The sequence below is a fragment of the Salarias fasciatus genome, chromosome 19, assembly GCF_902148845.1.
Source record: "Salarias fasciatus chromosome 19, fSalaFa1.1, whole genome shotgun sequence".
In the NCBI taxonomy this organism is placed as follows: domain Eukaryota; kingdom Metazoa; phylum Chordata; class Actinopteri; order Blenniiformes; family Blenniidae; genus Salarias; species Salarias fasciatus.
In genome coordinates, this window is record NC_043763.1 from 18,852,778 (window position 1) to 18,877,787 (window position 25,010).

Here is a 25,010-nt window from a genome sequence, read left to right on the forward strand (position 1 = left end):
ATATATGAAATATGTTGTTTCAGCCCCGAGTATTAACCTGAAATACAACAGTGTTAATCATGATAATAGTGGGATGATTGTGATTGATAGTTCGAAAGAGAAAAAAAGAATATGTGTTTCTCCAGAACTCAGTAGCCTCAAAAGATAAGTATATCATTTCTTAAACAAAGAATGAACATTGTCGATCAGCAATGTTAATACCTTGGATATAGGTTCAGGTAACTGAAAACAAATTGATAAAATCATATTTTGCTAATGACTCATTATTAGCCTTTATTCTTGTTTCTTTTTTAAACCAAAAAGCCTGAAGAGAAATGCATGCTCTTATTGATTTGCATTTCAGTGTCTTATGATGCTCTGTGGTTGCAGATGTGCACTTTTTCTGCATGGGTGTTGGCCGGCGTGCAGTCAAGCAGCAGTCCTCGCTTTTAAAGAGTGAACCAAACAGGCAGACACAAACCATCGGCCCCCCTATGTATTCCAAACATTTAGACTAATTTAACGACACCTTAAAAAGGAACCAGTAATGCTGAGGTACATCACCTGCTTCACGCTGCTGCAATAAGCCACTTAAAGCTGCATTAAATGAGCCAGAGAGCCTGAGAATGTTTCTTTTCTTTTTTTTTTCCTGATCCACTTCTAAAAAAAAAAAAAAACAAAAAAGAACAAATCTCATTGGGATCTATTCCAGGTGACTTCCCAGGTTTTTTTTGGTGATTGCTCGAGGCTGTTTCATGCTGAGTGTGCTCTGGACTAAAAGGAGCAGAGGATTTTAAACAGCTGTTAGGTGTTTCACCAGCTCTGCACAAGGCAATTTACTGACTACCTGCAACTGAGCTGGAAACATTAGCATCTTGTGTAAGACTTTTCAAAACTCTTAGTTGGCCAGGAGGTTGAAAATCTCTTACCTTCGGTTTAAGACGAAGCAGCTTCTCAGAGTTAGACTTCAGATTAGAAGTCGGCTGTCAGGTGAGCCACCACCGAATGAGGAAACTAAGATAAAAGTCCAGAAAGGCGCTTTCTGTTAGTGGATTTGGTTTGCTATCTGCAAATAGTATAGTCCAAAGTTTGGATAAGAACAGTCTTCTCTTGTCCTTCCTTACGTTGCTGCTGACTTGGTTGAAAATCAGTGTCTCGTCTTCCATACTTATATATGGCGGACGGGAGTGTTTGAGTCTCCGCTGCCCCTCCTGACCCACCCACCCACACTTACACTCGAGCATATACACCCTTTTCCAGATCAATCCAAATCTGACTTTAGTCCGCCAGATGGGCTGCTCTGGTGGAGGTGATAGTTGGCTTGTTAGTCTTTGGTGTCAAACACTCTGTCTTAGTCATGTCGCTGTTGTAGTGAGCCGCGGATCTTATTACTGAAAATCATTATATTGCTGCTGTGTATGTATTTATGTCCGTGCAAGTGTGCTCATTCATACACTGGCAACAAGAATGGCCATGAACCTAACAATGAGTGTTCATCTGCAAGCCCACGCATCATCCGTGTGAAAAAAATAAATAAAAAAACAAGAGAGATTCTTTTATAGTACCTGAAAAAAACAAATTTTACCTCAAATAAAATAGTGAGGAAATCATTTCGTCCTTGAAAAAAAGATGGTTTGAAGGAGCTCATGACAAAGAGAGCAAACCAGGACATACCTGAGGCTGCGTTAGAGCTCACGCTTCGGTCATTTGACAACATGGTAAATCAGCAACCTGAGTTCATTTCCCAGCATTTTGCATGTTCTCCCTGTGCTTTGGCGGCTTCTCTTTTGGGACTCTGACTTCCCCCCATGGATGGATAGCATCCACAGCCAGAGAACCCAGGTTTGATTCTGCTTGGAGGCTTTCCGGTTTTCTTTGTGTTTTTTTTTTTTTGACCTTCCACCACTTGAAGAATTGCTTGTTAGGTTAACTGGTTACTCCAAATTGGTAGTCGGTGTGAATGACTGTCTGTGTGACCTACTTTTCGTCCAGGGCCATCTCGGATTATCTGCAACCCCTGCAACAGTAAATTAGATTTGTAAATAGATGGATGGAACGATGGATGAATGGTAGTAATTCTGAAATCTCAAACTTGCACCCAGTGTCTCTCTCTCTTTTGCCTTCCATGGTTGATACATGTTCAGTGCTCTCTCTTTCATTAAGAAACTCAGACCACAGCAATTGTGGACTTGTGATATTTTTGATTTGGCCATTTGAGAGCCATTCGGTGCCACAGAGCAGCATTTAAGTCTGAATGATCTGTGACCTCTCTGTGACGCTCACCCGTGCCATCTCACACTACTGAGAGTCGGTCACAGTTGTTTTTGTGGAGGTCTTGCGTTAGCGCTCCATAAAGACGTCTTGTTAGTGTTTCGATATCGAGAAACCCTCCGTCTCAAAATTGGACGCATCCACCGGCAGTTGTGCGTTTTCTCCTTTGCTCCCCGGTCACGAAACGCTTTCTGCCCACAGACGTCTGCTGAAATAGAAACAAGCCAAAGGGTGAAATGGGGAAGATCCTGCGAAGTTTGCGACAGGAAGCTTGTTATCGTTTAAGGACCTTGTTATGGGCACTGTTGGAAATAATGACTGACCGATAGGAAGCAGCTGGCCTTAACAATGGTCCTGCAGCTCTCCTCACAGACGATAATGAGGTTCTGTAGCGAAGCCTGAGTCACCTCGCACTACGCTCACCTTCTGAACAGCGGCCCCCCCCAGCACTGCGTCGACTGTTGTCTCATCAACAGGCGATATCAGAGACTTGTGTTGTTTAGAAATGGAAGTGAATCGCAGCGTTTCAGTAGTTTCTCATTGAGTGTTATTAACACCCCTGACATCAGCCTGGACTCTGAACAGTGTCTGATGATTCTGGAAGTGTCCTGATCAGGGGTGGTCGATACATTTTACCGCACGGGCCACATGTGGACCAGTTTCATTTTGAGTGGGCCGGACTGGTAAAATAATGCCGTAATAACCTTGAAATTTAAAGGTTAAATAACGATGCAGAGTGTGTAAGCTGAAAATTTCCATATTCTTGCAACACCCAAGAATTGCTACAGAAAATGATGGTCTGTTCTTACAAATGTCTCTTATAGCTGTTGCATTATGCATGTCTTTATAAATGCTAATTAGTTTTTTCATATTGTGGTAGCCTCGCCAACATCTCGGCTCTTGTCTCACCGTTGTGTTGCGTTCACTACTTTGAAGAAATTTCCTTGGTTTGGTGGGCCGGATTGGAGCCTTTTTGGACCGGTTTTTCATCCGCGCACCACATGTTTGACACCTTTGGTCCAAGCCGTTGCTAACAAAAAAATATTCCTTTCAGCGATAAATACATTGATGAACATGAAACTTCTAAGCCTGCATTCAAAACAGGGTGTACCTATAAGTTTTGGACATACTGCTGAAACATCATTAAATGCTTCAATACTTTACAAATATCAATTCAATCAAGAGCAAGCATCCCTGAATTGCAACAGACAGTTTATTTACATTACAATCATTACATTGTAGATTAAGTGAAAATGAAACTTCTTCAAACTACCTGAGAGTTTTAGAAGTTTTGGTCCATATACCCTTCTTTAGGTAAGAAAAGAAAAGAAAAAGAAGCCTGCTGAGGTGTTTTTCACAAAGTAATACTGACTTAAATGTGCACCGCTTTAATTAGAGAAAGAGACATTCATCCTGTTAAAATATTTTATAACAAAAGTGACTAGCACACTTCAGAGGGTGGCTTCTGCTGCAATAGCGGAAAACAGTATAAACATGATCACATTGCATATGTTTGTTACCATTCCAGGCATTGTTACATTCTATAAAAACAGCCACCTGCGGTTGCAAGGGTTCCAGACCCCGTACTGAAATACAGAATCACTCATATGTTCCGTCCCGTTTTAGTGTGCTGCAGCTCCCTTTGGTGATTTATGTAACATGAGACACAAAATGACTTCACAAACGGGAGCATCCTCCACATTTCATCACGTGTTATAAGCTGCACCGCCCTGAATACACTCATATTCACCCGCCGCAGGTTCCAATTTCAATCAAATCCATTTTTCAAGTGAGACCTGAGTTGAAGATTCATCCTACACTTCGTTTTGCCTCCAGCAGTAACCGTTGCCACTCTGCGGCAGTTACAAGCTAATCAGGCTCTCCTCCTCCTCCACCTCCACTTCCACCTCCCCGTCGCTTGGGCTAGCTGCAGCGTCTGGAGGGAGGAAGCTTTCGGGTAGAACAGGTGGAGCCGGGGGCGGATCTGTGGGGCAGCTCCGGCTGGGCTGGGGACACGGTTGGCCGGGCGGGTGATAGACGAAGCAGTAGGTTCCCGGCTGACAACTGTTCTTCACGCTGAGCGCCAGCTCAGTGGGAGCTAAAGTCTGGTGAACACCATCCATGTACACGCTGAGCGTGTAGGAGTCTGAGAAGGAACGAGACGGGCGGAGGGTTAATGAAGCAATCACATCACCTTTAATTACACTAATGGAAAAACTGGGCACTGTATCTTCGGGCCCTGTTTACACGACAGCCTTTTCATGTGAAAATGGAAATGACACACTGGCAACTGTGTTCAGAGCCACTGAAAATCCACATTTTTGAAAATGATCCAACTGTGTCTCCCTGTAAATGAGGAAAATCCAACTTTTCTGAAACATATGCACACACCATGGCTGTATTAAGTAGTTTTTCTGCACATGCACAATTAGATCAACTAAGAATTAACTTGGCATCATAACAGTCAGCATGTCTTTGTGTTAACCTGAAACCGATATTGACCAGCACATTTAAAGAGCACAGTTATTTACTTTGTAAAGAAACTATAAGTTGTGCATTTTTTATGATTCAGGATTAGTCCTCTGCTGGATCATTTCCTCTGGCAAGTTAATCACTAATCAATCCCAGAAAAAGCCCCATAAACACCTTGGAAATTTTTATTTTATTTTCTTTCTTTTTTTTTAGAATGAGACATTTACCTTGTTCAAAGCGCGTGGCACACTGCTCAGTGAGCTGCTGGATTGTTGTCGTGGGGAGGACACCCAGAGTCTTTGGATTGCTTCCAATCTCAGGACAGCAGACTGTCAGAAAGTCCTGTACAACACAAAGGTAAAAACAGAGTTACACGAACATTTCAGAGTGAGGCCAACTACACTTGTTCTCAGTAAACATCGTCACTTTTTTCTCAGCCTTAAAGCTACCTTTTTGCACTACACATACACCATACACGTAAAGTTTGAGACCACAGGTGAAGCATTTCTTTGAATCAATTAAATCCACCTGACTGGAAGGAAACCAAACTAAAATTTCAGCCTTCTTGCAACTTAACATTGTGAGTGACACTAGTTTACAGTTCACTTTGATCGAGATAATAGACTCATCCTTTCTAAATTCTCAAACTTTCAAAAGAATGACCTTTGATTCTATAATTCAGAGGTTTTAAACATAAGGAGCGTGGTCCTGCAAGAGGCCCCAATCTGGGACACTATACCTCCAGGCAAATTGTAAAAATTTCAAAGAGAACATTAAATTTTTTTTTTTATACAAATTTATTTGACACAACACAACACTGAGACCTGAGCTGAGAGATCGCTGAACTAACATTGACCTGAAAGAAAACTGTGAGGCTAACGCTAACGCGAGCTGTTGGTTTGGTATTGGTGATGAGGTGGCGTGTGTTCAGTGTTGTTGTGGAGACCTGCATTTGTTTATATGTTCACATTACTAAGGAATATCCAACCTGAGGGGGAAAATAGTCCTCAGAGGAAAATCATTCAAAAAAAAAAAAAAAAATTGAGGCTAGACTGTTGTCCTATTCATAGGTGGAGAAATGTTTCTCGTGAAATACTGCTGTCAGTGTCTGCTAGGATTCATTATGTGAAAGCCATTTGCTTATGGGTGCTGCTCAGAGACTATTGTTGTGTCAGCATTCAACAGTCACACACTTTATTGCCTCTAATTGCATTTAGCTCCAAATTATTCATTTTACCCTCCACTTAACTCCTTGTTCTTCGAGATTCCTCTCCAAATCAAACAAAAAGCCAGCAGTGAAATGTGAAGTGAGTACCCGAACAGATCCTTGGCCCTCGCGCTCCTGGTTGAGTGTGCGCCGCCTCTCCCAGCGGTGGATGGAGTCCTGCACCTCTCTGCTGAGCTGCCGTGTTGCTGACCTCTGCTGGTCAAACGTCTTTATGTGCTCCAGCGCTCCGTAGGTGGTGGTCAAATAATAGGACCCTACACACACAGACACATCAAAAACTGACCTGAGGCAAGGCCGACGGCAAAACGTAATAGACTGAAATTCCTGCCAAACGCCAGCATCAACCAGATCCAACAGAGAATGTTCAGTATGTTTATTTATACAGACATGCAAGTTATCTTCTGCTGTTGTGACCCTGAAATGAAGCAGCTGAAAGAAAGTCGTCATCCTCATCATAAGTATGCTGCTCATGCACTGCGCATGGTGATGTACCTTCTCCGAGTGTTAATGAAGGATCCATCAGCTCCATCATGTATTCAACATCCAGCTGCAGGGCGGAGAGGTTGGAGCGAGCCAGGACATACATCATTACAGGCAGGAAGTCATCAGCACCATGGGTCCGCCCTACACACACACACACACACACACACACACACACACACACACACACACACAAATATGGAAATACATGCTGACCGGAATAGTCTGCGACTTTTATGACCAAAGGAGCCTTTTTTTTTTGGTCGATTTCCATAAAATAAAATGAATCTGCAGCCACAAAACATGTTCAGCCTTCAGAACGACGATAGCGCAGCACAAACATGTCAGGTTTTCTCACTGTGTCCTGCATTACAGTTTCATTAGCATGGTAAACATTCTATGAGATCTGAAATGCTTTGTTGAACCAAATTTGAAAGAACTCTTTAAGCATTTTAACAATTGGAACTGCAGTTCATTTCTTTCCAGGTTGAACAGTAATATTGTAACGTATATAGACTGCTCCACTTTAACTCAGCAAGGTCAGCTATGTCAAATGAACTGTGATGTGTCATAAATCACCTTAAATCGCTGCTCATTTTGTATGTTTGTCCAATGCTAAAAATGTTTTGGTCCGCCTAAAACTTGTCTGAATCAGCTGTATGGAGTGTTTACATGTTCATTAAATCAAACCAGCTTCTGACCTGGACTGCTGACAGACATGGAGTCATAGATGATCTTGCAGGCCTTCAGCAGCGTCTCAATCTTCTTCTGTGGCGAGTACTCCTGATGGAGGTTGTTCAGTTTGATGCTGATCTTCTCCATGGCGGAGGCCTCGGGGACGGCTGTGGTCACTCCTAACGCCGTGGTGGTGCTGCCCAGCACAACAGACTGAAACACACGACGGCACACATCACTCACAGCACAGCTCCGACTGCCGATGCTCACGTTGGAGCACAAGCGTAAACGGAGCCGCTTTAATGGTCCCACCTGGTTCAGGGCCAGCTGCTTCAGGCTGTCGCTGCTGGTGTGCAGTCGCTCCAGGCTCTGATAGATTGGCTCCCTCAGCGGTTTTAGGACGCTCTTACACAAAGCAGTTTCGACTATGCTTTCTGCAAAGATACGAGCAAAACACAAAGTCGGTTTCTGTCAAGAACCTATGAAGTTTTTGGGATAGGAAGCAACAAAAACTACTCCGGATGCTCTTCAGTTTCATAATTTCATATCGTTTTTTTCCCTCCATATCATTGATTTAATGACATATTTATTGTCACGTTGCCTTCAAGAATTTAGCATAATCTTATCCCCTTATTCTAAGATTAAAAAAAACAAAACACAACAAAAAAAAAAAAAACTGTTGTTGTTGTAGTTGGCACTCTCACCCCATGGCAAAAATACCCCTAGTATGATTCTGGGTTCGGGAGTCTTTCTGTTTCGTTGAGCTTTGTGTGATTTCTCTGGGTTCTTTGGCTTCCTCTCACAGTCCAGACATTTGTATTGTGTTTGTTGTTGTCTTTGAATTGATGTTTGATTCCCATGTGATGAAAAGGAGACCTGTTCAGGATGTAAATTACAGAATGTGGCAGGACCATAAGGCTCATAATCTTCTAATCATCCGTTGTTTAGCTGGAAAATTTGAGTTTCGACTTTTCAAAATATAGTGCAAGATTGATGTGGAACAGCTGCAATGATGTAACAGCTTAGAATAATGTTTATTGTAATCTTTCTCTTAGTTTATGTTGGCAGATAAAATCATTTATTTACATTTAATAGCATCTTATATAGTGTTAAACAATTTTTGACTTTGCAAACCTCTAAAAAAGTATTTTGTTCTATTTGTGGGAATTCGTGTGAGTCCCTGGACTGAGAAGGAAAAGTCGAAATATGAAGAAATTGTGTGCAAACAGATGTTGTTCTGACAAAATTTGACATACGGCTGTCAGAGCGGTTTATTCTTGGGCTCGAGTAAATATTTTGTGACACATATGAAACCATTTCCTCAAGGCTTTCTTCAGACATTTCTGCCACAAAAAATGAAAAACATTGCAAGTCACAGTGACTTCAACTTAACTTGAACTGTCGAAATCTAATCAGATCATGTCATGATTTAGTGTGGGTATTGTACAATACACTGTAAATCAGTACTTGATTACACTTATGAAATAAAGAAGTGCAGTTGCTTCATCAGTTGCGACAAACACATTGGCAGCAACTATGTCTTTTAACTGGCAACAGAGACTATTAATGCTACCGACCCATGGGTTTGAGCAGTGAGTCAGTTCAGGATTATTGAGGCGTTTGGTGGAATACTAACATGATGGTAACAGCTGGTTTAGTGAGCAGCAGCAATGACAGAACAGACATTTAATTTACTTTAATTTCATTTAATGGACAAGTAATCGGTTACTTGCTTTTTTCACTCCATATTTCATTAATTCCCTCAGTTAGACTTCGTCTCTGCATTTCCCAATCCTGTTCATAGTGAGTCAGCAAATTAGAGATATTGACACTAAAACCTAATAGGGGAAACACACTTGCTAAGTTTAAAGACACATAAAAATAGGCCAATTGTTTTTCCTCTCCAGGCATGTAAGGCTTGTCACCTAGGATTTTTCATGTTATAGATAAATATGTAAATAGTCAAAATTATAGAATCAAAGTCACTCTGATTATAGCTTATTTCCATCAGGTCAGCGTTGCATGATAATTATCCTCATATTACCACCTCCCACAGTTTGGCTTTCTGGCGTTCATTTATGGTTACAAAACGCACACTGACAGCATCAGGGTTGTTTTTTACTCACCCACCAAAAAACATGTTAAATAGTATCTCGAGATAAAGAGGAACTGGAAGTCTCTCAGAATTCCCCATACAGCAAATTCCCCCAAACCTCAGAGGAGTGTCTCGATAACAGACATGTGATGATAACACCCACCCAGTTTGTCCTGCGGGTACTGGTGTTGCGGCTCCAGCATCGCCTGCAGCTCCGTGCTCTGCAGCAGGTAACTCTTCAGCTGAGTCATCATCTGTCTGATCTCCTGCAGCAGCTCGGTGGAGGACGAGTGGTTCGACATGGTCTCCAGGGTGAAGGCGCGGTGCTCTTTCACCTGAGCGCAAAGCATGAGAAATCCTCCACTTTTGATCCGCGTCGCGATTGAATGACAAACGTGAAACGGCGCGGCCCCTCACTGTACTCACAAGGTTGCCGAAGTAGCTCATGGGGTCCCGGGCCAGTTCCACGATTCGCTGAGTGAGGCGGCGCTCGTGGCTGATGAGTCCGGTGATGACGGTGGACAGGCGGTAGCGAGCCCGGTCCAGCATGATGGTGGTGGGGGTTCTCCTCACTGCTGCTTTGGGGCTGCGGCTGTCTGCAATGCGACTGGAGAGGAAGACGCACCAAGCCTTCAGTTGATCTCTGTGACTGAAACGCTCAGCAGCGAGTGTTTTCTTCACACATGATGTCTTTACGGTTAAACATGCTATCTTTCTGGAAAGCATGTCTTGTGACTTTGAATTTCTCTTTGAGTGGCGCCAACTGATTATGAAGGTCAGGGTTTGCAGGGATGAAAACGATTCTTCAAAGGACGTTTCAATGATTTGAACTGGTTCCTGTGTTCTTCATAGTTTCATGGTGTGTGTTCATTTTTTCATTTTAGTCCTTGATTTAGTCACACTGGCATTGGGGACTTTTCAGACCAGCTAAATGCAGTTTTCCAGACAGGCATTATGTCTGGTCAAACTCTGTGTAGATTTCATCCGTGCGCTCATCTCGTCTCTCCAGATGTTGTCTTTCTTGCTCCTTTTGGCCAATTGTAGTGCTTCTGGTGTCTAAAGCTATCCTAGCAGTGTTCATTGAAACATAATGGATATGTTTAGTTGTATTGTCCGTAAATGACTACATTTAAGTCTTTTCAGCATGCACTCCCCGGATGTGTCAAAAAGACTGAGAACAAATGGTTTTTAATTGTGAGACACTGTATTTACTGTAGGCTGCCTGCCTTGATTCAGGGAATAACTTTTAAAAAATGTACTCATTCCTCCATTTTCCGAAACAGAAAACAGTTGACACAGTAATGGTGCTTCATTTGGATGTTTAAGTCATATTTATAATCAGCCTGATCTGAATGCTCTTGAGTGAAGGACATCTGTCCTGCAGGAACTCTTCTTAGTAACTGTGCCCTTAACTCAACACTTGATAAAATACACAAGTGTCTCTTCTGGAGACCTTCTTCCTCTATACGCACTGTATATCCAGTGGTTCACGTGTTGTAAAAATATCTCTGTTGCTATGCTTCACTTGTTAGTCACACAGCAGAACATGTGACGCTTCACTGGCTTGAAAGGACTACTTGCGACATGTTTTATCGTCTTCTCACAATGAATGATGGAGAATGCATTTTTTGAGTATCATGGTGGCTCTAGAAATTATTTTTAACAGCATGAATCTACAAACCTGAGAAATCTTGTGTCAACAGCACTTGTTTAGGGTGTTTCAGAGCCCACCGGAAATCTCTTAAAATTACTAGACCACAATTTGATGTTGGCCGGAGTGAAAGTAACAAATTAGTTTACTTAAAATTATAAGTTGCTCCTGAGTATGAACACAGTTTGAGTTGACATTAAAAATCCAAAATGAACTCAGTGGCTCCTACCGACAATATAATTTAATTCAACTGAGAAAATAACTTGTACTGAGAGATTTTACTTGAGTAAATTTCATCAACAACTGCGTTTTACAAATTATAATGTACAATTTAAGCAATGTAGAAATAGTTGTACATACTTTGAGTAGTCTTTCCACCTCTTCTCTGAAGTAGCGACAACTTCCTAACTCTAAAGCTTTCTCTATGTATGGGTATAAAACCTGTGGTGGTTTGAATATAAATTACTCTGAGAAATTTATGGGCTTCTCTTCTTTGCAGTGCGACAGTTTAGGTGCTTCTCTTTTCAGTTCTTTTTCTGTCTCACAGCTTGTGTACTGCACCACGAAACAGAGCAACGTGTTACCCGAGCTTTGCTTCAGGCCCCGTTTGCTTGTGAAAACGCAAAACTTTCGTTGCGTTTTGGGTGTCTGTCAACACGACAGCGGTGCCCGAAGCCACTGAAAATGCACGTTTTTGAAAAGAGCTCCCTAATGTGGAACATCGCCAAATCGCATGCTAACTGCAGCATTTTCAGCATTTCTGTCCTTTCCATGCAAACGGACGTTTTGAAAGCGTTGCCATGTAAGCGCAAAACTTTTCTGAAACAAAAACGCAACAGCATCGTCACGAAAAGGCTGTCATGTAAACAGAGTCACTGGTAATTTTGATTCATTTAATTAATTTATGTCACAAGAGTACTTTTTTTAGGTGTTTGCATTAAAAGTGCATAATTTCTTTTTTTAAAAAAATCATTTTTTAAAAGGTAAGATCACAAATTAAGCTGCGGGAGAAAAAATTGCAGTGGGTCAGGCTAAAAATGTGTGTATCAGAAGCTTTACTTAGAATACTGGTTCATTGAAACAATGGATAAAATTAGAGCAGAATGCATTTTTTGTGGTGAAAAAATGACCAGTTGAAAGTTTGAAATCTGAGTTTCAAACTGAAGCATCACCAGACCACCAAACATCTGAGATGGCGAGTGAACCCAAAGGGTTCATCCTCAGAGAAAAGGAAGTCATCTTTATAAAATATAAGAAATAAACTGCATTCTGAGTCTCCGAGGTTTACAGTTGCAAAAATTTCCAGATCAAGGCTTGGAACTGCTGATCTACACCTACTTGTTGCTTTGCTCCAGGTCCTGGCTGGGCTCTGCTTCTTCCTCTGTGCTGCTGGCCGAGCAGGAGTCCGGATCAGTCCCCAGGACGGCGCCCCCCTGTGGCGAGTACAGCGACACGTCTGGCCGCCGTGCTGGTGATGGAGGAGGCAGTCTGACAGAAGCACTCTGGTTTGTTATTGGTCCTCCGGCCTGGCTGGAGTTCAGGGCGGGGTTTTGGAAACACGGTTTGGTTCTCGGTGGAGGAACTGGACGGGACGGCTTCTTTCCCAGCGGCGGGCACGGGGCGCTGCACTTCTGTTTGTCCTCCTTCTCCGTTTTCTCCTCTTTCTCCTCCTTCTCGTCCTCTCTCCCTCCCTTCTCTGCATCCTCCTCGACCTGCTGCTGTTGGAGCTTGCTCTTCTGTTCAGCGCTCTCAGCCAGCAGACCTGCTTTCTCCTTCCCTCTCTCTCCTCCCCCTTCTCTCTCACTTTTCCTCGCAGGATTTTGTCCCTTCTCTCTCTCTGTTCCCTCTCCCACCTCTCTGCCGGTGCCTCTGCCGGAGGAGGTGCGTCGACTGGGAGCAGGAGGCAGGGGGGGAGCTGCTCGGCTCTGCGGGGGGACAGGAGGTCTCGATGGAGGAGGTGAGGTTGACGCTGACTTTCTGTCCTCTTTCGCGACTGTTCCTCCCTTTGCTTCCTCTTTTCTCTCAGCTTCTGAAGTCACGGAGGGCGAGGAGCTGGTGGAGAACAGGAGGCCCATCCCGGACCCCGAGCTCAAGCTGGGGGGTCGGGGTGGGGGACGCTTGTATTTCGCCTCCTGTTTGGGTGTGCTTTTGGTCGAAACTTTGACCTGCGCGACGATCTTCTCTGGAATCTCTCCGTTTTGCAGAGCAGAGCTGGTGTCTTCATTGCTGCTGGTGTGGAGTTTGGAGGTGGCGGAGGGCTTCGGGTCCTTGCTGGGTCGGTCCTCCACAGTGACCGGGTTTATGTACAGGTACTTATCTGGATGAGTGGTTTGGTCCTGTTGTAAATCCAGATCCTGGTTCTCAGGGTGCTGCTTTAAATTGGACGTCCAGAAATCTGCAGCAGAGAAAGTCAGTTAGTGCTCTCCATCTCTTTTGTGCTGCGTCACAAAATAAGATCATAGCTGCACGACTTCGGGGACTGGACCTTCTCTAACACTGAAGGCGGCTCATATGCCAAAAAAAGTTCTCTGCGAAAGGTCAGTAAACAGGATTCTGTTTTCAAAGTTTTACTTCCATCTTGTAGCCTGGAAGCTGAACTGCTGGTCTTCATATGCTAATGAAGCCTTTGACATTTTGCCTTTGACTGGTTGCGGCTCATTTATGAGCCCCGAATCGCCAAGGAAACTCACTTATATGCTTTCTTGCTTGTGCGTTTGATGTCAGGATTAATACCACTCTGATTAATGCGCTGGACTCTCCCTCGGCCCGGTCACCATCAAAGACACCCAGAGGAAGAGAACATTTTTAAAAAAGATTGATTCGCTGTCCAGCTCATGTATCTGAGCGTGTTTTAACATGATCAGAGGGATTTTTTTGTCACTTTTTTTTCACCTTTAAAAATTCGCTTCAGAAGAAAAGTTACTTTAGTCTCATTTCGCCACTGAAGAGCTCGTCAGGTTCTTTTCTCCACTGTCCTTCATTTGATTTTCTCTATAGATGATGTGAAAGAAAGCAAACAAAAAGCCCAAACCACTTCAAATCTTGCCTCTGTAATGGAATTTAAATGTTGACTTCGATATCACTCTGTCTCTTGTCTTAAGTACAACAAACACTGAGCTCCTCACCCCGGACATTAATGCTGTTTCCTCCTTTACGTTCCACCTTTCAGTGACTTTAAATGGTCATAGTCACGCTGCGTTTTTTTAAGGTATGCGTTCATCCCAGGTCTGAGTGTTTTCTGTGACTCATGCCTTCAGCGGCGCTGCTGTTTCTTTGCATTTTCGCTCTATGTTCAGTGATACTGAGCAGTTTCAGTGCAGTGATCGTGTAGATTTATATACCTGCACCCATGGCTGCGATGACCTCCAGCTCCTCTTTCTTAGTTGCTGTGGTAATGGCCTGCGGTAACCTCAAAGGGACGAGTAGGATGTCTCTGAACGGTGGATGCATGAAAAAGAAAAAAGATATCCATTCTTGAAGTAGAAGGACATGCTTTATGTATTGCTCTGTGTAAATATATATACTCTGTCGATTTTGTTTTATTCATGCATTCCTTTACACAAAGAGGCTTTGTCTATATGAGTCAATGCATGATAGTAAATATAGGTTCATGTAGGAGTTACCTGCTCACACTGTAAAAGGAAATCAGTTTAAAGATGTCATCAAAAACGAGAGAGGACCCCTCTAAGTGGACAACTGTGAAAGAAAACGGTTTGAGAGTGAATCTCTGGCAGCGCTGCTGCATTATCTCTGCCCATTCATGCAAATCCAGCAATTTGCCTTATCACTATCTTGAGTTTTAATTGCGTTTGTCAGAGAAGGAGAGCGCTGCGGCGTGGAGCACGTACACGTCTTGTGTTGTTTCACCGTCAGCTTGCGTACGAGCGGAGCTCCCGCCTCCTCGGGCTGGCGCACTGATAGCATCGTAGCTTTGTCCTCGGTACTCTGAACCAGGAACGCCTGCAAATGTCAACGTGAGTGGTTTTAACTTCAAGGCGGGTTGTTAAGAGTCAACATTTTGCAGTGATTTTAATGATCCCATAATTTCCAGAAGAAACATTGAATGACATTAATTTACATCAAGTAACGATTGATTTTTTACACTTTTTCTTGATGAGGAAGTAAACTTTTGATGCCATATTTACATCACAAACTCCTTTTTAGTGATGCACTCTGCAGTCAAAAGACTCATTTATCCTCTGTGTAAACAGATAAGTGCAATACTCACTGTCTTTGTACTTCCATGAATCTATTTAATTGGAATGAGCGTTTGGCAATCAGTCCCCCAGAGAGTGTTGCTCTGCATTAACATAGTGGATAAACACCAAGAGGCAAAGCAAAACTCTTGATGATGGTAACGACAGGAGGTCGCACTGATGTTTGTATTAACAAGGAGGCACAATGCGAGGCAGCGTTTCAGGCACCAGTGGTCTTTGGAATCTGAAGCCAGTGTGTCGGAAATGAGTACCGCAGTCTCAACAGATATTTGTGTCGGGGCTGCATGATATTCTTTATGAGTATTGCTATATCAACGTGCAAGAAGACTGACACAAGTGCCATAAATCATGTTTTGATGTACTGTCTATTCAAAAAGTTTTAAATGGGACAGAAAAAAAATCTTGAGACACAAAGACGTTAACATTTACATCACAGGCTCAACTGTCAGCACGCTGGTGAATTTTTTCTACTTGTAGATTTCGGACTGTGTAATGTTTATGTGGTCGTTCTGACAGGAGAGACTTCTTAGTGCATCAGATGGATACGTGTGCTGCTGGTTACACTGACATTAGTGCTGAAATTTAGTTTTGTGCTTTTGTCATTTCTATTTTTTGGAAGCTGTGTTTGTTGCTGCTAAACCAGACGTGTTCTGTATAACAGATTTTTACAACCAAGTATTTTCATCAGTTCAGAAACCAGCGAATAGTTTAAAGTTCCACTAAATTTTTGTCAGAAAAACATGGGTAACTTTTCGGTCGAGCCAACAGAGAACCGTCTCTCTAAGCCTATAGCAATCTATTCAGTATTTTTTTTTCTTTTTTAGCAAAGTGAATCTTCTCCAGTCTTCATGCTACACTATGCTCAACAAGTTCTACATATTTCAATGTTTTTACAGAAGCACTGTCTCGCATATGTTTTTTTTTTTTTTTTTAGTTTTTCCAGTGTGTCTTTAATGGAACAGATTTGTGAGACAAGCAGAAAACCGCCTGAATGAATCCTTTGTGAGCGAACTGCTTGCTTTGAAGACGTCAACACACACAGACATGCGTGGGGTTAGCACTGATACCGAGTTCAGAAAGTGCTTTGCTGATTGGTTTAAACCAGCAAACCTTTCAGGGAATCAACCTCTAATCAACTAAACGCAGCACAAATACAGTTTCACTTCTTTTTGCTTTGAGTCTCAGAGCAACTATGAGGCTGTAATTATACAAAGGAACTTCAGTTAATGATGAAGTGTTTCATTTAAAAGGAGCCATGGAGACACTTAAAAGCTGTTTTTTTTTTTTATTTTTTATGCGTGTGTGTTTTGAATGTGTGTCTCACCCCAGCTGCTTCTTTCTCCATTATATTAGTGGCTTGTTCTTCACTGAGTCCTTTGGGCTGCCACACAGACGTACTCCCAACCAGCTTGTCTATAAAACTCAGAGGTGGAGAAACCGGCGAAGGCGGTGGGGTGACGGGAGTAGGTGGAGGAGGGGGGGAAGGGATGGAGCAGAGTGTTGGAGATAATGGAGGAGGAAGAGCAGGAGAAAGAGCAAGAGTGAGATCCGAAAGCAAGGGGGGAGGAGGAGAGACCAGGGTGGGAGAGAGGGGAGGAGGAGAGACCGGAGTGGGAGAGAGGGGAGGAGGAGAGACCGGAGTGGGAGAGAGGGGCGGAGGGAGAGACGGAGGCAGAGTCGGGTTTGGGGAAAGAGAGGAGGGAGCAGGTGGGGGGACAGGAGGCAGAGGAGGAGGGAGGGATGGAGGGGTGGACGGGGGGAAAGGAGGTCGAGAGGGGAGCTGGGAGGACTTGGCCATGGGCGGCGGCGGCTTGGGCCGGCTCGGCCTGGCCGGAGGGTTGGAGGGCAGCAGGGGTGCAGACAGAGGAGAGGATGAGGGGAGGGATGGAGGGTCGAGCGGTCCCGTCAGAGGACTCGAGTGGCTGTTGAAGAGAGAGAAAAAAAAAAAAACATAGTCAAAGGTCGAAAAGGACAGTGACTTTTGAAGATTTTTTTTTTTCAGCTCTTGCATCAGATTGAATTTTCTGCAGCTGAGACAGAAAATGAGTGCAGACACATGAAGTGAAGTTTATTCACAGTACATGAGGTTTATGTGTTTGATTCCCGCAATGAATGAAGTCATCTACAAGACTGCCTGTCACCAGCACAGCGCTTTGTTGAATGTGCAGCTTCGCTCAGTTGATGTGGTTTTGTACTATTTAAGTAGGTCGCTATTTGCTACATTTGATTTATTCTTTGATAAAATTACTGAGAAATTGCACTGATTTAGTGAAAGGACGTGTCTTCAGCCTCCCGCCGTGCTGTTTTAATACCGAAATCTAGGCCCCAGTTGACATTTCATTTCATTTTTTTTTTATTTTGAAAATGCACAAAATCAAATCAAAAATTCACATCAATCCACCAAACAACAGCGAATAAATAACAGAGCAAAATAATCTGATTGCATTTTAAAAAAGGAGTGGGAAGAAGTGTAAATTATTGAATCCACCATTTCTGCATAAATAAGAATTTTTTTTACCTTTCACTTTTTTAATAATAAATTCATTTTTTCATGTTGAAACTTTGATGTTAAGACTAAAAGTATAGATTCCATGACATTTCAAGTGAAAACGCGTCGGTTTTGCTTTTTCATTTCCCTTACACTTTTTCACAAAGTTGTGTATTCAATTGCTGTGAGCAGCGTTATCGTGTACACGGACAAGCAACAATGCAACGAAAGTTCCTCATTTTTACTTGAAAGTGTGGTGAAACGGGGTCTTGCAGCAGGGATGGACCAGACTATCTCACAACTCTGTAACCCCAGCTACCAGCAAATGACAGCATGCAGCTCCGCGAACTTGCACATAAATAAAAATATTGACTTATGTCATTTGTGCAGGCCAGTGAGATGGCAGAAATTCCCCATTTAGGTTGCTATTCTCTAACTTCCCTGGTAGTTCCTTCATCTACTCAACTGTTATGAAGCCGCCCGCCATTAGTCGGGCCGGAATAGAGCTGGGGGAAAAAAAAAGGGGGATTCCACTAGATAAGATAAGACAGCTCATCCTTGTGGCATGTTTGTCTGCTGAAAACTTCAGGAAGTTGTTCAGTTTGTTTAGTCAGCAGAGACTAAAATCCCCAGTATTCATATTCCACGACGAAATAAAATGACCACACAAGAAAGCTCAAAGCTTACTTCTCATTTTCATGAGCGAAACTGACCAAAGCGTGAAAATATGTGCTAATTCAGGATGCGTTGCTTCAATGGAATGATGTCATGTTTTATTTTTGTCATCAGCTTCTGGTATCTCTGAGCTAAAATGGTGCTTTGGTCTGAAATATGCTCATTTCTTGTGAAAAAACCACCACAGTCGATCTTTGTGATCAACCTTAGTCCTATAGCCAGTGGCGAACTACAAGAGGACAAACAAGTAAATACCCCGAAGCACGGCCATTGGCCATTCGCACAACATACGCAATTCTGTATGGACAGTTTAGCTTCTTATTGCTGGTAAAATTGGAAGAATCATTTGTTTTGGTGATTTTAACAAGCATAATTATAAGAATAATTTTACAAATGTTAAATAAAATGAGAACGACTTCCAAGTGAGCGTTGAGCTTCTTCAGGAAGCAGCACACAGCCCTCCATGGGGAGGAAGTATGAAGGTGAGATCTGCGAAACTGTTTTTAGCAGTTCAAACTGTTCTAGTTCAAATATTTGCGATGCGATCGCTTTCAGAAACCAAGTATGATGAGAATCAAACCTTGAACTGACTAGAGCTTAGTTTTCTTGTCTAAAAAAAAAAAAAAAAAACTCAACAAAACAAAGTATCATCAAATGTTAAAAAAGGAAAGTATATGTATTATACATGTAAGATATTTCGCCTCTCTGAGTTTTGTCTACTTTTTGCTTTTCCGAGAAAAGTCATCAGTGCTGGGTTTCTGTGGATAGGCCTCAATGAGGTTTTTTCTGCTAAACTTCTGAAGCCCTTCGAGTCAACAGCTAATTTTAAAGCCAGCTACAACGTTTGTATTTGTTTGTGGTCAGGGCTTTACCGCCTTGTTACAAGATCTGTTCTCATGAACCTTTCGCTCTCAGCTGTTTCTCAGGGTTTTCAAAGTTGTGTTGGTTTACAAGTCACCTGTACTACAGTCCATGTCTTTCTTTTACAGAATCTTAATTCAGACATTTCTGAAAGTCCTATCTGATACAAATTTTCACTTTCATGCTGTTGTCATTTGCTTCACTCCTGCAACTCTTTAGCAGTGTGGAAAATTTAGAAAAAGAAAAAAGGCTACACGTTGCAGTTTATATATTAATGTAATCTCTGTGCAGTCTTTGAGAGCTATGTTTATATTTACCATCTTTAATTACAAACAGGGCAGGTCCTGTTTGCGTAGAAGCATCCCCACAGCATGATGATGCCACTGCCGTGTGTGTGTGTGTGTGTGTGTGTGTGTGTGTGTGTGTGTGTGTGTGTGCGTGCATAGTTCACCAGTTACGATGTCTAGCCTGCTAGCCAAATAGCAAAACCAGACCAAAGGGCTGTTTTTTTCTGCTTGGCTTTCAGATTTTCCACACGCTTCAGGCAAACTCTAGTACGGATTTTATCTGAGGTTCCTTCAGCGTGCCTTTTTTTAAATTTTTTTATGCACTTCCCTAAAATGTGGACTGCAAAAGACCTCGTCTTGAGCCACTTCCTGCAATTGTTTTTTATTGGCCCAGTTTCGAACGATTCCCTTCTTTAATATCTGCACTCACCTCATTCTCTGGATAATGGATAATTCATCGTATATGTTTGGAGATACACTTTTTTCTGCACACTTTTAGACTCTTATCTTGACTTTGACCCTAAATCCTTCTTGAATCGAGTATTTCTGAAGTGAGTGCATCACAAAGCCACAGCACGCACCCCAGAAGGCCTGTTTCTTTTAAACGTGTCGCGCTTCCTCTCAGGAAAAGGGTAGAATAACCATGAGGTCAGCTGAACAGTGCAGCTGTGACAGCAGCAGAAATTGTAGTGGTAAGTTGTAGTGGTAAGTAGAACAGTCTGTTCATAAGAACAGACTGAAACAAATGGTTTGTCAGTAGATTTCATCAAGGAGGAATATAATGCAAGCGTAAGACATTACTCATCATAGCATAATGTTGTAGTCGAGAAAATGTTTATCCTCTAAGGGCTGAACATTGTGTTTTATAAGTGAGGTGGGATTGATTTAGTACAGTTTAGTATTAGCATGCTCGTACTTTGTTCCTCAATCCAAATACGTTTCCTTAAGTTCAGCATTTGAGTAAAGAAATTCAGACAACACTCGAATATCTCTGATGACTTTTTCCCAGTCTGCTCAGAGCGCACTGTCGAAACCGAGCACAGCGCTGCTGACTCAAGCAAAGCATGCCGTGGTTCATTCACAGCAAGGTAAACGTTTTCAAGTGAAAATGGAAAACTTTATTAAGAGCTCCAACTCCATCTCTTGTCTCCGTGCAAACAGGAGAAAACTAAACTTTTCAGAAACCCAAAGTAAACAGTTTGACTTTGCACATGCATAAGTACATGGGCAGTAACAACAATAGTGACCTGACTACCAGACTTAATAGTTTTAATTGTTGTTTTCAAAACTTTTCCATGTAAATGCAAAGTGTTAATGAAACGAAAAAGCAAAATTGATGAAGTTGTTGTGTAAACGGGGCTCAAGCTGCGGCATTTACTTATAGAATAATATAACATATCATCCCATAGTCCATTAAAGTACTTCACATAAAGTATAATATCCCATAGGTTAGTGTATTATAGTGTCTCACAGCATAAGTTTGGATAAGATATCAGCATATTCTGGCTCACAAAGTATCACACAACCGCACACCATAGATACCACAACTGAGCAACTTCTCACCCTATGGACTTTGGTTTACCTAACATGACCTTTAGGAAGGTACCATTCTTAAAAAAAAGAGGAGGAAGAGAACATCATAGCATGCTAGTACAAAGTGATTCACGATAAAACAAGTTCAATCGATGTTTATTGCAGCTTGAAACAGCACAAGAATGAAAAACTGCTTTTAGATCACTTGGAAGGAAGATCTGTGGGGGAAGGCAGCTCAACGCGAGCAACTCTGTCAAATCTAAATCCCCCAAGAAAAACTCAGAAAGGCAGAAAAATCCCACATCACTTTTTTACTTCTTATCAACACTTCAAGAAGTTCATGGCTTTAAACTTCAACCAAGTTGGTTGCTGAAAATGTTTAACTGTGAAAAAGAAAAAAAAACTTCCTCAGAACTCCCTCCAAACAACTAGTGTGTAAAACTCCTAAAGTCAGCTACAAAACTTCATTTCTTGTGGTTTGACAATCTGACTTCCCAAAAAGCGTCGACATCAGGATGTTGGTAAAAACTCGGAGAAGCTGTTGACCTATATATCAGCCAGTGAGTCACCACATCTGTTTTTCTGGCTGCCGTCGGACTTTAGACTCGTAGCCCCCCTCTCCCCTCCCTCACACATCCATAACAGTCGCGGCTCCCCCCGTCCCCCCTGCAGCGACACAGCACTGTGCTCTCGCTCTGCCGCAGAGCCTTCAAAACTCACCCTGCGTCCTGGGAAACGACGCTGGCTTCCATCGTATTTCCACGGACTTGTGAATATTGGGCTGCTCTGTCTCTCTCAGCTCCATCAAAAACCCCGCCTCCTCTTTGCTCCCCCCCCCACCCTCCTTCTCTTCTCCCTCCTGTTGAGCCGCAGGACTGAATAAGGAAAAACTCAAAGGCAAAGGGAAAAAGTGTTTCTGTGTGTCGGCCCTCCCCTCAGCTTCTGCCTCCACTTCCTGAGCTCATCGTCAAGCAGGAAGAGGTCGAACGCTGTGGTCAGACTTCCCCTCCTCTCTCTGTCGAATGTCTCATGTACTAATGCTCTCAGCGGCTGCAGCTGATCCTTCGGCTCTGCCTCAGCCACCGTGTCACTTAACTATTCTGCAGTAATTTTTGTTTTCTTTTTTGGTCCTGAAACTGGATTTCACACACACACACACACACACACACACCTTCAGATCTCCTGATCAGTCCTGGAAATCTGACCTCGCTCACGTCTTGTGGCCTCAATGCTGTTTCAGCCTCCTCCTCTCTCTCCTTCTCCCCTCCCCTCTTCTTCTTCTTGTTTTTTTTTTTTTTCTGAAGCTTTCCAGATGCCCCCCCACCCCCCAAACGCCACTCTGTTCAGACTGAGGAATGTTCAGCTCCATGTTTCCTGCAAGCTTCACACTTTTCAGAGCTTCCTCCCCCCCTCATCTCTCCTCCCCCTTTTAGGAACTCTTGAGCCGGGCTCTGCCGCGCCCCCTCTCGTTTGCTTATCTCTGCTCCGCCGTGTAATCCCTTTTCCCCCTGAGGAGTCTTTTGTGACTCTCCTCACTACAATGTAAAGCTCAGTTTGCCTTTGACTTTAAAGTGTTGGAACACTTTCAGGGGATTTGTAGGAATGAAAACTACACTGTTTGAAAGTCGCCACACAGAAACCAGGGCAGTGGAATCTGTCTTAAGTCTCAGAGGCTCGGGTTCAATTCCCAGTTCGAGCAGAAAGAGCATCTTCTTATAAAAAGCAAAAATCTACTTTGCAAGTTGTTGATTACTTGCTGTGGCAGCTGAATAAATTCTACACAAAGCTTTGTATTGAAGCAGCAGAATACTTGTAACAACTGTTTCAGTGTCATTATTTTCTGCAGTTATCAGCGCATCAATATTATTGACGACTTGGTTTTCTGCAAGGAGGGCACGATGTCGTGGTCTGAACTCTCGTCTTGCAGTGGAAGTAACTTCCTGGGCCTTTCGGTGTGGAGTTTTATCTATCAAGAATGTGTTCTGTGTGTGTGTGTGTGTGGAGCCTTGCCATGGACTGGTGATCAGTCCAGGGTTTACTGTTCTTCTCACTTCTCACCCATTGTCAGCTTCGATCGATTCCAGCGCCCAGAAACCGCACGTTGGATAAAGTGGGTATAAATCAGATGAACGGAAGGCTCCATTAATTCTGAGCGTTATCGCTGAGACGGTGCAAGTGTTTTCCAGAGAAGGAGTCTCTCATTTAAATTCAGTTCCGCACATATTACAGAGTGCAGGTGTTAAAATATATATAACACGAACAAGAACAGAGTGAAATCACATACTGTTAAAATGTGAAACCCCCCCATATCAATCTCAAACTCAAACCTGACGAGCCACAGTTCTTGCTTTCCTCCTGCCTGCACACTGTTCTTATGGGATCCCCACGACAGCTAAACTGCTGCCCTCGACAATGCTGTGTGCCTTTTAAAGGGTCCATGTGTCTATAAATCAAGGTCACGGTATGTGTATGAGGGTTAACGTCAAAGGCCTGAGGATGCATTCTGTCAGTACCTGGGCCTCCCAGTTATTCTGGACAAACACACTGAGCAAATATTCAGAAAACAGTAGCTGTGACTTTCCCAACATGCGTTTCTCAGCCACTTTTCAGCCGAAAAAGAAGTGTGACTCAACTCCACCTCTTTTGCATGTGATTTTGAATCGAAAGCCCACCAGTAGAATAATGTCCTCCTCTCACGTCTGAACATCTGTGGTGACCGTGCAGCTGCTTCCTGTGTGAACACCGCTGACAACACATCTTGAGACTCTTGCACTCTCTCAGAGTCTCTCCGCTCAGCCGAACATAACAAATGAGACGTTACGGTGACTCCTCGCAGCTCTTCAACAGCAGTGAGCAACCACCGGATGGAGCTGTGATACAGAGCATTATAGTAACCTGGAGTAGCCGTGAATGAAACAGAAATCCATGTATCACATCAAAAACAAGGTCAGGCTTCAGCTTGGTTTTGTAGTGTTTTGCACTGTCTGATTATTTTGTTTCGAAGTGTGAATTGTGAGATTTCTAAACGTACGATTTCTCACTCCTCATTTTGAAATAATATCTCACATTTGTTATTCTTAAAATCAAAATAGTGGGGAAAATGAGGCTGGAAACTTTTCGATGACTCGGAAAAATTGCAATAGTATGAATATTTTGTGGATTCATGAGGGACTTTTTAAACTTGGGACAGTGGAATCTATTCTAAATATAAAACAGATGAGTGAAACTCCTTAAAACACCTTAAATCTAATATGCTAACACCAGTTTTTTTTTTGTTTGTTTTGTTTTTTTTAACTCTGTCCAGAACAATCATTTACACCTGTATGAGGCATCATGCAGTCAGCACAGTTTGAACGCAGCATGACAACACTGGGTGTTTGCTGGGTGTTATTTCTGTTTTGTGACCCGCAGCCTGCTTTCCCGTGTTTTGCGGCCGACGCCTCTGTATAAACTGGCCAGAGTCGCCTACTGAAGGACACCTCCTGGCACAGCACATTCAGAGGCAGCCGCTTTCATTAGAGATGACTATTCCATTTATCATCAGCAAATTAAAAAGAAAAAAAAAACTAATTCAAAAGCTACTGTATTATTCATAGCACATTCAATCAAATCCCACCCTAATGCATGCAACAGTATGTATTTTATTAAACTGCATTTCTGCTGAGTGTCTGCTCTGCCTGGCGTCTCACGCTGTGAAGATGATTTGTCGTATTTGTGTCAGTTGAAGGCCACCATATGCTGAGCCAGAAGCCCACTGTGGTGCCTCGGAATAGATTTCAAACCAGCACTTTGTCTTTTATGTGCTCTCTGAACACAGCCACTCTTTTCAGTTTCAGCCGAAATGGGTCTGATTCGGTTTCGGTGATTCATTTGTTTACCAGGCGCTGGCTGCGGTATTGGACCGTCTCTCAGCATTCAGCTCTGCCAGCGATGAGACATGTCGAGGGACGAGGGAGAGGAGCAGCTGTCTGCTCATGTATGGAGACAATAACGCAGCGCATAGGCTGTATAGCATCCTCACTGGAATATTGAATACACATTCACTGAATACACACTTTAGCTGAAATGTTTCATATCACACTAAAGACACAAAGTCAA

The 25,010-nt window shown here is 42.9% G+C and overlaps 1 protein-coding gene across 1 annotated transcript; it reads right to left on the minus strand.

Annotated features, from left to right (window-relative positions):
• Positions 1 to 3,445: 3,445 nt before the first annotated feature.
• Positions 3,446 to 21,869, minus strand: rin3 (Ras and Rab interactor 3). The gene is made up of 14 exons (XM_030117331.1): positions 21,633 to 21,869; positions 16,393 to 16,990; positions 14,700 to 14,811; positions 14,475 to 14,547; positions 14,193 to 14,284; positions 12,190 to 13,246; positions 9,627 to 9,807; positions 9,364 to 9,535; positions 7,418 to 7,539; positions 7,132 to 7,318; positions 6,443 to 6,574; positions 6,038 to 6,204; positions 4,950 to 5,064; positions 3,446 to 4,396 (listed from the first exon to the last, which is right to left on the minus strand). Exons 1-14 carry the CDS (start codon positions 21,662 to 21,664, stop codon positions 4,113 to 4,115), a joined length of 3,324 nt encoding a protein of 1,107 aa, XP_029973191.1. The 5' UTR covers positions 21,665 to 21,869; the 3' UTR covers positions 3,446 to 4,112.
• Positions 21,870 to 25,010: the final 3,141 nt, after the last annotated feature.

Coding starts and splice junctions, on each gene's coding strand:
- rin3 (XM_030117331.1), bottom strand. CDS start 21,664: ATGGAAGCCAGCGTCGTTTCCCAGGACGCAGG. Junction 7,540..9,363: donor GTACCCGCAGGACAAACTGG/GTGGGTGTTATC, acceptor GTATCTTTGCAG/AAAGCATAGTCGAAACTGCT. Junction 4,397..4,949: donor TGCCACGCGCTTTGAACAAG/GTAAATGTCTCA, acceptor GTTCCTTCTCAG/ACTCCTACACGCTCAGCGTG.